Here is a 12,895-nt window from a genome sequence, read left to right on the forward strand (position 1 = left end):
ACTTTATGACTTGCCTCCTGGTCACCAGACCTAACACCATGGTTTTTTTTTCCTGTGAGGATATGCAAAGGATTGATTCTGTTTATACCCTCTTGCCTGCTATAATCTTGATGAACTGAAAAATTGGATTACTGTAGCTATTGCTTGCATGACTACATGCTACAACTCTACCACAAGAGTTTAAGTAAAAGTGCGATATTGTTCTAACATCAGGAAAAGGCTGCATAGAACATCTTTAGCATGGTTTAAGTGTGAGATAAAAATTTCTATTTTTTTTTCTTTCTATTTTTACTCTTGGAAACACAGGTTTGAAACTCCGCCATTCTTTTTGAATGCCCCCTTCAACTGCATATAATGCCTCTAAGTAATTTTGTAGTTACTAGATTGTTTTGCAGGTATGTAAATAAAAAAGAGGCAATATTTATTAGTTATTATTCTGCTATGTTTAGATTTGTGGTGCAAGAGATCTTTTTTACTGCCTATAAATTAACATTAAAAGTGTGTTTATTTTTCATTAGACTGGACGAATTTATGTTAGAAATCTGTGTTACACTGTTACCAGTTCTGAAATTGAGGAATTATTTTCAAAATATGGTAACTATTAATGATCCTGTATATTTTATATTAAGTTTTGTTCATCATGCTAAATTATTATGAGTATCATAAAAGTTTTCATTACTTTAAGGACCGATTGCTGAAGTTAACTTGCCTATGGACTTATATACTAAGAAAGCACAAGGATTTGCATTTGTTTCATATGTATTTGCTGAGCATGCTGTGAAAGCATTCTCTGAATTGGATGGTACAGTGTTTCAGGTTCGAATTCCATTATCCTCCTTTTTAACATTTTATAGTTAAATTTAGTTGTGTACTCTCTGATATAATCAATAGTAACCCACAGTTAATGTAATATTTCAGGGGCGCTTACTTCATTTAATTCCAGCCAACCTCAAAAAAGAATACATTAATGAAAATGGTGAGTTATATAGTGTTTTGTTTTCTGTAAATTGTGTATTTTTCCAAATTTATGAATAAGAGCTTTTAGTCTTATCTCTTTATATTAAATACTAGTGGTACCAGCACGGCTTTGCCCGTAATAGAAAAATTAAAAGGTCTTTTGGTTCGCCTGCATATTTACAAATAATCTGTGGTGAATTTTCTCGCCAATTGGCTTGTACCCATGTTACGGTTCCATGTTATGATAATTTCGTATCTCGCCTATTGGCTTGTGCCCATGTTATGGTTCCACATTATGATAATTTCGTAATTTACTCGTCCATCTCATGATATTTTTGTTCTTAAAATAGGAATAGAAAAAGAACCACATCAAATTTTCAAAAAATCGCTTTGAGGTGCACACTAGGGTGGGCCAAAAAAACTTTTTTTGGAAATCTGTTTTTGGATAGTACGGAAAAGTTGCTATATGGGCCCGTTATTACCCATAAGAAATTTCGCTAAATTTGTTTAATATTTAGCCGGCGCTATTTGACCTTGAAAAACTGAAAAAAACCCCAGCAAAAATGCACTTTTTTCAAAAAAAAAGGGTTGGGGGGGGGGAGTCAAAAATAAAAGTTTGAAGCTAGTTTCAGCAAACATTAGAAGTATCTGTCAGTGAATTAGTTGAAATCCTCAAAGACTTTATACATTTCGTAGAATATTTAGCTACGCTCCTTTAAGACTGAAACATGGAAAATTGAAAAAAAAAATTAACTAGTTCCGAAATAAGTAAATACTGAAATGTTAGGGAATACGTTACTTAGAAAAAACAGTGAAAATTCAATCAATTTTATGCGGCATTTGTACGCCAATTTTAAAAAACGCATACACTCAAATAAAAAATAAATACATAAAATGCTAATTTTTTAATTTTCGGTTCCAATTGTTTCTCTTGGATAATAAACGGTGCTCAACTGCTTCTATTATTCCTAAGATTATTCTATAACTATTTTATATATGTTTGACAAATAGAGCCCTTGAGTATTAAAAAAATGGATTGAGGGTTAAGGAAAATCATATTACATTGAATGAACCTGAAACAGAGCTTGAATCGGGAGAAAGCACAGAAAATACAGATGACGATTTTTAATTGAATTATCCGTTTTCAAGAAAACGTAAGCGAACTGATACGCCATCAACAACGACAAGTCAAACAAGACTTTCTATGCCTCATACAACTGTAGCAGCAGATCTAACTGGCACTTCAAATAGATCAGTGGCTAAAATTGCTACAGCAGTTCTCGATGATTTCGACTTAGTTTCTCCTACACAAAACAAAAATATATAGTCTATAAAAACAAAGTAAGGAGGGAAGTCGATAAAAAAAGGAGTGAGCTAAGAGAAAGGGATTTAAGAGCAGTTAAAGGGGCAGCTAATAAAGAGTTGGTATTTTGATGGCCGCAAAGATGACACATTTCAAAAGACATCTGGCCATCAAAAATTAGCATCTAAAGCACATGTAGCACTGATAGAAGATCTAGGTAGCAAGTACATCGGTCATTTATCACTAACAGCTGGTGAAAGTGCAAAAGAAATTTCGCAAGGTATTATAGGCTTTACAAAAAAGTATAATATGAGCTTGCTTAACTTATCGGTTATTGGATGTGATGGAAACAAATGTAAATACGGTATAGAAAGGTGGAGTAATTCGTTTACTTGAGACATATCTCAAAAAGACCTTTACAGTGGAACATATGTCTGCTGCATACTAATGAGTTGCCACTGAGGCGTCTTATTCTGGAACTGGACGGTTGCACAACGGGGCCACATTCATATTCTGGAGCTATCGGACAACTTCTTAGAGATTGTGAAAAAAATCCGGTGGTCAAATTTGATAAAATTGAATGCAATTTTCTGGTTTTGGACATGGAAGGTATAAAAAAATTAAGTACTGAACAACAATATTTGTATAGAATCTGCCTCACCGTAAAAGATGGTAGTTGTCCTTCTAGCGTGGCTGACAGTAGCTCAGGCAAACTCAGTCATACGCGATGGCTGACAACTGTAAACCGTTTGTTACGCTTGCATATAGGCACTCTAACTCCATCAGAAGATCTTACAATGCTTGTAAAGTATGTAATGTTAGTTTATGCTCTAATGTAGTTTGCAATAAAAATGAAACCGATCTGCCAGTATGGTGCCCAACATTTTTGGAAAATTGTTTCTCTTGCAAGGCAGTTTCCGGGCAACGTTAAGGAGATAATTTTCAAAGTTCTCTCAAATAATGCATATTTTTCTCATCCGGAATAGCTACTGTTCACAATGTTGCTTGACTCAAGAAAATACATTCGGGAATTAGTTGTTAGGCGCCTTCTGAACTCTAGAAATAAGAAGATGAAGAGCTCGGATGGTGTACTATTTTTTAAACGTCCTGAACTCAATTTTGAAGCAGTTGATTATGTTGATTTAGTTGATTGGGCAAAGACACCACAGAGCCACCTCCTACAGTGCATCTAAAAGACCAACAATTGAAAGAAATGTGCAAAAAACAGATTACAGAGTTCACTTTCAAGAAATTTCCCTGTCACACGCAAGCTGTGAAACGTAGTGTGAAACTAATAACCGAAGCTGCAATATAAGTTCGTGGTGAAACTGCACGAGATGGATACATTCGTGCCAAACTTCAAGCTAGAAAAGAACTTCCATCATTTGATAACAAGGGACAATATTATTCCAAAAAATAATATTCATTATGCATGAGGTATTATAAATCAAATTTGAAGATTTCTTATTCAAAATTTTATTATCTTTATATGTAATTCTAGAAAATGTATGATACTATTGCGTGATAATAATTACTATGATTAATTGCTATTTAATTCATTAGTCTATGATTTAATTTTGAAAAATGATTTTCACATTGGTTTTTAAAGAAATTCAATATTTTTTTCATTTTTCTCAAATTTTTGATGTCGGAAAGGAGCGGTTAAATGCTCATTAAAATCAATGAAACATTTTATTTGCTCGAACTGGCTCATTATATAACATTTTCGGTGCATTCCAGCAAAATATTTGGAATTTAATTTTTTAAAAAAAATTTCGACAAAAATTCATTTTTCTCTTTTTTTTTCGGTTTTTCAGTGTCAAATAGCGCCGGCTAGATATTTTTTAATATCCAAGAAATTTTTTGTGAGGGCTAACTAGCTCACTATGCAACTTTTGCACGCTATCCAAAAATTGATTTTGAAAAAAAAATTTTTTTGGCTTATTTCGGCCCACCCTAGTGCACACCCCCATGCTACAAACTAACTTTGTGCCAAATTTCATGAAAATCGGCCGAACGGTCTAGGCGCTATGCACGTCACACAGATCCAGATATCCTTCTGACAGAGAGACTTTCAGCTTTATTATTAGTAACTAGTGGTACCTGCACGGCTTTGCCAGTAACAGAAAAATTAAAAGGTCTTTTGGTTCGCCTGTATATTTACAAATAATGTATGGTGAATTTTCTCGCCAGTTGGCTTGTACCCATGTTACGGTTCCACGTTATGATAATTTTGTATCTCGCCAATTGGCTTTTGCCCATGTTACGGTTCCACCTTATGATAATTTTGTAATTTACTCGTCCATCTTATGATATTTTTGTTCTTAAAATTGGAATAGAAAAAGAACCACATCGAATTTTCGAAAAATCTCTTTGAGGTGCACACCCCAATGCTACAAACTAACTTTGTGCCAAATTTCATGAAAATCGGCCGAACGATCTAGGCGATATGCGCGTCACAGAGATCCAGACATCCTCCGGACATCCAGACAGAGAGACTTTCAGCTTTATTATTAGTAAAGAAGAAAAGTAAGGTTTCAAAGAAATTCTGGAAGGAAGAGTGTGGTGGACCTGCATCCAAGAGGCCCCAGCACCCACAGGTTTGAAATTTTGCACGAAATTACTTCGAGCTCAGGGAATGTGCACCTGGAGTTTTATTTTTTAAATTTTGAATTAGTTTTTTAGTAATTAAACTTTTAAGCTCAAATTTCGCTTAAATTGCCTATTAATGCCTATTAAAGGGGTGAAAAAGTACTTGCACATATTAATATTATATATCGTTGGAAAGGGTAGAATTTTCCATGTTCTATGCAACTTGTTTCATTGCTCTAACTTAAATACGGAGGGGATTATTTGGGTTTTTAGCTCGAACCTTTTTAGGCTTTACTAAAATTTTGACACTACTTTCTTTATTAAATCCATCAGTAAAAAGCGAAGGAATTTTCCTACAGTTTTCATTTTGACACCACTGAAAAGAGCGGCTTTTTTTACTTTAGATCTAACTCGACCTAAGGTCAAAAAATTGGACTTCTATCTCCAAAGGAAAAAAAGTTACAAGCCGTTAAAAATCAAATTCAAATAATCTCATATCTATTAAAATTATTGATGTTTTATTTGACGTTGCCATAGTTACGTCTTTTCAATTCGGTTTTTTCTTTCTTATTCACAAACTTTAAGAGTTTTGATTTTAACGGAAAATCTTAGCTCAACTCAATTCAAGCCCTGAACTAAAGAGCAAAATATATTGTACTAGAGACACAAATATGAAAACAACTTTTCAAACGTACAAAACTGCAGTTTTGAAATGCTCAGGAGCCCCTTAGCCCTTACGGCTCTGCAAGTTTGTACAAGTTATTTTGAAACCTGGGGAAGGGGTGCTTTTTGTCCCAAAGGGAGCAATGCTTTTTTAATCTGTTTCTTTCTAATTGATGATTTAAATTTTTGTGAATCAAATAAGATTACGAAGCAATCTTTGGGGGTTGATGAGTGTAGGCGAGCAGGGGGCTGAGCCCCCTAGTTGTTAAAAAGAAAAAAAGTATTTTTGTACATAAAAACATCTTACGGCCTTACCCATAGCAGTATTAATGAGATTAAGTTAATATGAATGAAGGAAAGTAACATTTATACTAAAATCAAAGGAACTTCGAAATCAAGTACCTAACTACCTAGAATTTGTCAGCTAATGAATTACAAACAAATGTACTAAATACCAAAGTGACTGTAGTAGGGTGGTCAGATTTTTTTTTGCATTGAAAAGGAATTCCTTGAAACCTCAAAACACGTGTATGCAGTAATCTGCTAATTTTATGTAGTAAAACATTGTTTATTTCCTTTTTCTTTGTATATTGTATGTGTCATTTTTCACTAATATTTAGAACAGTGCAGCATATGTACAGTCTGCCCACGGATTGTATGGAATTGCCAAACATCCAGTTAAGATGAGTCTTTCTGAATGAGGGGAAAAAGTAAAAATTTGATGCTCGTGTTCTGCTCATTTGAATGTGACTCTGTTTAATTTGGAGGCTAACATACATCTTCAAAAGCTGGCATCCCTGAAAGCTAATAGATGAATCCATTCCCACATGAAAACTAGATGTTTGCCTTTCCATCTAATCAGTAATCAGACTTTACTAGTGATATTTTCCCTCCAAATGACATATTATACCATCAATCCCAAATGCTTATTAGTCCTCTGAATTTAGGCGTTTTAATTTTTAGAGAAATCATTTCCTTTAAAGCTTTGACTCGCCTGATTTCTATGAATTTAACACTTCTGTTTTGGTAAGAATGCTGTAGCAGCCTAGTTTCAAAAGGTTTAAATTATTTTCCTCCAGTTCTTTTTAAGAAAAGTTTTATTTTAAGGCAAATGATTATTAATTAAGAGTAGTTTCAAGCTTTTTTACGTATCTTAGAAAAAATTCCTGAAAATAATAGAGTTTACGTTTCAATATTTTTGTTAAATAATGAAAAATTTATGTGTTTTATACCTTCAGAAACTAATTACAAGAAGAAGAAGGAAGCTAAAATGAAAGCACTTAGTGGAAGGTGAGAAAAGTTCAAGCAGTTTTAATAACAGTAGTAACAAAATTGATATTGCATATTATTTCAGTTTGGTAAAATTTATTCTTTATAACTTTATTTGATTGTTCAGTGTACTCAATTTTCAAGCATCCGAAATGTTGCATATGTTCCATCCTAAAGCGTATGACTTTTCTCTAATGGAAAATATTTGTGCTGTTAACAATGTTTCAAGTACAATTTCAATATTGCTTTTGTTGCATCAATTTTAATTTATATTTCTCAAAATGTTTTCAGTTCCCACAACTGGAACATTCTTTTCCTGGGGATGAATGCTGTTGCAGATGTTATATCCGAGAAATACAGTGTTGAAAAATCCAAGTTGCTAAGCGGGGTATGTCTGCAGTTTTATTCTTATTTTTACGTAAAAAAAATGGAATGTAATATATTTTGGTGCAAAAAGTTTTGGGGCACATGATGTGAGGCATAATTTATGTTTATACTTTCTGATTTCTAACATGAAGATTTTTTTTTTCTTTTCAAAGCTGCTTGAAAGTTTGAAGGAAAGTCTAAAATAATTAATTTTCTTATTCAAGCATTGTATATGGCTTAATTGATCGAAGTAAATCTAGAAAGAAAAAAAAAATCTGACCTCCTTACTCTATATACACACGTGTATATCTACTGCATTTCTTCCGACTTTTTAGACTTATACACTGGTGGGCAATAATTGCTAAGGACGGATGGCAATAGAAGCATTAGCAACAACAAAATGGAAGGCAAGGAAATTTGGAAGTTAGCATAAGTTCGGGACACAGTAAGACGTGTTGTGAGTATGCAAATGTTAGGCTCAAGATGTTGCTGGTCACGTGATAGCAATGAAAAACTATATAAAGGATTGGGTGCATGATGACCATTGTTGCTCAGAAGCAAAGTTTGACGGGAAAGAATCAATTGACGAACTTCATTTTTTGGTATGTCTTCCTGACATCCTTTAGATGATTTTATGGGTGGCCGTGTGGTTGGCAACATCAAAGAAAGGTAGAAAAATTTAGATGTTGCCAGGGTGCTTGTCGTCAGCCACAGGGTTGTTTTCAGAATTTGGAAATAATTTCAAACAAATGGAATGTGTAGCAAATATCAAGAGGGAGATCTTGTACACAATACGAAGTCAGCAGAAGATTGGTACTGAGTGCTAGCAATGAAAACAAACCAGTGCATGGCAGCTACTGAGTTAGCAAAGCAGTTTCCTGCTGCTACTAGCAAGTAAATATCCCGAAAAACTGTAGCCAGATGTTTGAATGCAGTAAGACTATACCCCTGACAGCTTGTTTTGTACATCCCATTGTCTACAAGTCAGTGTTTTGCTTGTTTGTAATGATGTCTTCAGCATCGCAATTGAAGAGAAGTCGACTTGGCTTGTGCATTACTTTCAGATGAAAGCAGGTTCAGTCTGTCACCTAATTGTGGACGACAACTAACCGGGTATGAGAGTGGTAGAGCATGCAAGCCGGAAAACATAAAAGAAAAGGACTAGTAGCCTACAAGTTGTGTCATGGTATTAGTAGGATTATGTTCAATGGCCGTACCTCTCTCGTATGCTTCCAAACAAGACTGTGATGGCTAGGTATACATTAATGTCGTTCTACTTCTCCTGTTCATGTTTTCTGTTCTGCTGTGGGCAATAAATTCATTTTCATGGAAATGGCAACATAACATGTCATTAAGAATTGCCGTTCAGGAGTGTCTAGCTCACTAAAAATATTCAACCCATCAGATAACCAGCACGTTTTATAGATCTGAATCATATTGAAATTGTTTGGGCTGCTTTGAGGAGCAGTCTTGCTGGTTGACAATGCCCTCCAATAAGCAACTATACCCTTATCCGTGACTGACAGAAGAATGGGATTAATTACCCCAACAGCTGCTGGATAATGTTGTGTAAAGCATCATGTGACGTGTGGAAGCTTGCATCGCTCTCCATGGTAGCCATATCCGATATTGACATCTTTAGACGGAACGTCTGGGGTTGGTAATTACATTTATTCACTTTTACATATTCAGCCCAAAATGACCGTTTCATCCTTTGAACACTTTTCAATGCCTTCTAGATTTCAGAGCGCAATAAATTATCATCATTGCAATGTTCTAGAGTTCTGGCATTAGTTTATTTCACTTGGCATCGAATTACTTTTTTTTTTTTTTTGAGCTACTTAGCCCATTGGAATCCCTTTTTAGCAATTGTCCAACAGTGTATATCTTGTTTGTTGTTCCCCTTTTGTGGTAAAAAAGTTCTGTCAAAAATATTATTTTTGATGTATTTTTAATTTTAGGATTCAAATGAAAGTGTTGCTGTTAGAATGGCTTTAGCAGAAACTCAGATGGTGATGGAAACTCGAAAATTCCTTTTGGACAATGGTGTGGAATTGGATGCTTTCAGCCAAGCTGCAGCAGAAAGAAGCAAAAATATTATTGTTGTAAAGCACTTGCCAGCAAAAACATCAGCTGAAGAAATGAAAGAACTGTTTTCAAAATATGGAACTGTAGCAAGAGTTATCTTGCCTCCATCAGGAATGGTTGCTTTAGTTGAATTCCAAGAACAGTCTGAAGCAAAATCAGCTTTTACAAAGTTAGCTTATTCACGGGTATAAGGCATTTTTAACTTTTGTATATTAGTTATTAGTTTAAAGCAGTGGTACCCAACCTTTTTCGTCCGAAAGGGCCATTTCTTATATTAAAATCATTCTTGCGGGTCAGAATACTTATTTTGAAATGTTTCATTCTTTCCTAAATAACATAGGAAAATATGAACCAGGAGAGAAAATTACAAGCCAACAACTGTTGCTATCAATTGCTTGATGCTTGTTTCATAAGATACATGTTTTTCAGAAACCAATTCTGCATATTTAGCTCCAAATGTGTGACATTGTCACTTCTTGTGCTTTTCAATTTGTTGTATTGAACAAAACAATGGCCACACAAATCAGCTTCATCGAGTTGGACACCACTGGTTTAAAGTGTGAACTTATTAAAATGTTAGAAAAAGCAAAACTGGCCTTTTTATTTTTTCGCTTTAGAAAACCTCTTTAAAAAGTGTTGATGCACAAATGAAATAAAAATCTCATTAATATTGCATTTTGCATAAGTAGGTGTGAATCAAATGCCTGTAATTATCATCATTTTCGCGGTTAACCTTTCAAGGAATTCTCCTGGAGTTATTTTTTGCAACAAATTAGGCTGTAAGCAGCGGATTTTAGCAATACTGACCTCTGAAGCCTACCAGAACATCAATTCTAAAACTAATGCGTAGTTAATTTATTCCTGCATAATACTTTTTTTCTTTCCATACAAGAAGTTGAGGCTTGTGGCGTAACCTCCCATACAGTTCAGAGTTCGAAAATTATATTGCCCGACATGCCCGGGGCATCCAAAAATTCTGATTGGGCGTGAATCTTTTACCCTTACATGCCCGGCTGGGCATGTAATTATTATAATTTTTTAATTGAGAATTGGTAATTTTAATGGCGTTTTATTATGTACTACCTATTTAAACTTCTATTTCTGTTTTATATTGAAATAATTCTTGTTTCAGATATAAAGCTGTTAAATGTTTTGTCTGATTAATGCTATATGACAAATTCAAATATTTTTGTTATTATACAATTAAAAAAAACTGATCATGGAAAATTTTTATTTGAGCATGTATGTTTTAGACAAACATGCCCAGCAGGGTGTGTTAGCTCTGATACAGATGACAGCTTCTTTCTGTCATCAAAAGTTACATATTGAATAGTTTTCTCTCTCAGTTAGAATACAGTGGTAAGTAATGCCACTATTGAACATAATCATCGTTATATCTCGTTCAGTATTGGTACAGAAAAGCAGGATAACTTAAAAAACATTTTTCTCTTGCTCATTTTCTTAAAATTTCCAATGTTAAACTTTTTCAAGATAACAGTAACAAGAACATAAACTGTGAAAGAGAAAAATAGTGCAGGTGTCGAGCGCACCAATATCGCTCCCCCTTGAAATCTTCACTCAGAGCCGAGCATCACAACAAGTGGTTCCTGTCTATAATTTTGTCTTTCTCACAATCTCTGACACATTATGCTTTACATTAATTTTTGTCTTTTCATGTTAACATGAAGCATTCATTTTTTAGTAATTTGTTTCTGTTCACTTGCTCAACAAATGTTATTGGTGTAATGAAATTTTCCAAACCTTATGTGATATTTTTTACATGCAAATATGTGTTTTGTAAATTTAAGGTTCTTCTACTTTTGTTAGAAATGAAACCCAGTTCATGAGAGCTGCCCAGAGTACATAGTTTAATTTCTATGTAAGCTCAGCTCCTACACTTCTTTTTTTGGGGGGGGGGGGGGGGCGGGGTGATATTTTAATGCTTGCAAATATGTGTTCTGTAGAATATATTTTGTTGTTGATTGTTTATTATGTGAAACTAGTGTAACCTTTTTTCCTTCTTATTTCTAGTTTCATCATCTTCCTCTTTATTTGGAATGGGCTCCGATAAATGCACTTAAAGAACCTTCTGTTCAAAATTCTGAGCCTGATCAAACAAAAGTATGAACACCTAAATATTTTTCTGTTTTTTTATGTATGACAAGTTTGAAAATTGCTAGGAATTTTGCAATTTTTTTTTGCAGAGTCGAGATAAAATTACTAAAATACTACATCAAAAGATTTTCAGTTTATATGTAGTCGTTGGTTATACATATTATGTTTGTTATAAATTGTTTTTTTGTTTTTTTTGCATTTGTTCATTTGTTAATTTTATATGCATTAAAGCAGGACTTCCCAAACTGTGGTCTGACAACACTGTGGCCATGAACTTCGGGAATTTTTAAAAAAATTAGTACAAATACAAATGTGACGCCCAGCAACAGGCTCTTGGCCCACCTAGGCTGGTCCTAGTCAATTTATTAGTCTCCAATGGCCCTCTTAAAGCTATCCACCCCCTTGCTCATTACCACCTCTTCCGGTAAGCTGTTCCAAGTGACCACAACCTTACTAAAGTAGTAGTTTTTCCCTATTTCCAGGTTAACCTGAGATATGAGTAACTGAAAACAATGCCCCCTCGTCCTGCTTTCCGTACAAAAATTTAATCCATTAACATCATTCATTTTGATAAATTTAAACAACTGAATCATGTCTCCTTTGACCCTCCTTTGCTCCAGGCTATACATATTAAGCCTATTAAGTCTGGTGTCATGATCTAAATCTGAAAGTCCCCTTACTAGTATAATAACCCTTCTTTGAACCCTTTCCAATACAGAAATATCTTTCTTCAGATAAGGCATCCAAAACTGCACAGCATACTCCAAATGGGGTCTTACTAAACTCCTATATAAAGGCAGGAGAACCTTCTTTGATTTGTTTGAAATAGATCTATTGATAAACCCAAGCATTCTGTTAGCTTTGTTACTTGCAATGCTGCACTGTTGACTAAACTTGAAATCCTGATTTATTAAGATATCCAGATCAATAACATATGCGTTAAATGATTTTTAAATAATGCTCTTTTGTTTGAAAACCAGAATTTTCACCTTCAAAGTATGGAGTTGTCCTTTGAATACTACTTTCTGACATCTCTCTCTGGAGAAACAAATCTGTAAGATCATGCAACTGCAATTTCCCTATACACATTGGAAATACGTTTGGAAGACTTTAATGCAGAAAAAGTGTTTCAGTTGCCTGAATGCAACTCAAATGTGTTCCGAATTTGCTCTGTTAAGAAGAAAGTGATTGACGTGTGCTCCAAATTTACTCCGCATGTATAACGCTTGGGATATTTGTTAAATTTATGATTTTGAACACGTTTGAGAACAGATGTTTAACACTTTTGGGCACACTTGTGAAATCATTGCTTTCTTTCGTACAAATATAGTTTACATATATGTCTTTAAATACCAATATATGTAATCTCTCAAATTATACTGCTAGAATTTTTTTTTTTTGCAATGAATTGCTGTCGGTTGGTGTTGAGAATGCCAGGAAAAAAAGACGGCCTTCCCTGGTCGATGACCGTCCACTGTCAGCGGCAATTCAAAGTTGCCTCACAGTATTACTGTAAAATTAAGAACAAAAACTACTGGTATA

The 12,895-nt window shown here is 34.3% G+C and overlaps 1 protein-coding gene across 1 annotated transcript in view; it reads left to right on the forward strand.

The window, feature by feature from the left end:
• LOC129228676 (probable RNA-binding protein 19) overlaps nucleotides 1–12,895 on the forward strand; it is a 207,377-nt gene that overhangs the window by 43,473 nt on the left and 151,009 nt on the right. Inside the window, exons 12-18 of the mRNA XM_054863363.1 lie at nucleotides 519–594; nucleotides 686–816; nucleotides 919–976; nucleotides 6,754–6,805; nucleotides 7,076–7,172; nucleotides 9,112–9,423; nucleotides 11,270–11,359. Coding sequence (XP_054719338.1) covers nucleotides 519–594; nucleotides 686–816; nucleotides 919–976; nucleotides 6,754–6,805; nucleotides 7,076–7,172; nucleotides 9,112–9,423; nucleotides 11,270–11,359 — 816 coding nt within the window. The remainder of the gene's footprint in view (nucleotides 1–518; nucleotides 595–685; nucleotides 817–918; nucleotides 977–6,753; nucleotides 6,806–7,075; nucleotides 7,173–9,111; nucleotides 9,424–11,269; nucleotides 11,360–12,895) is intronic.

The sequence above is a fragment of the Uloborus diversus genome, chromosome 1 (genome assembly GCF_026930045.1).
Source record: "Uloborus diversus isolate 005 chromosome 1, Udiv.v.3.1, whole genome shotgun sequence".
NCBI classification, from domain to species: Eukaryota; Metazoa; Arthropoda; class Arachnida; order Araneae; family Uloboridae; genus Uloborus; species Uloborus diversus.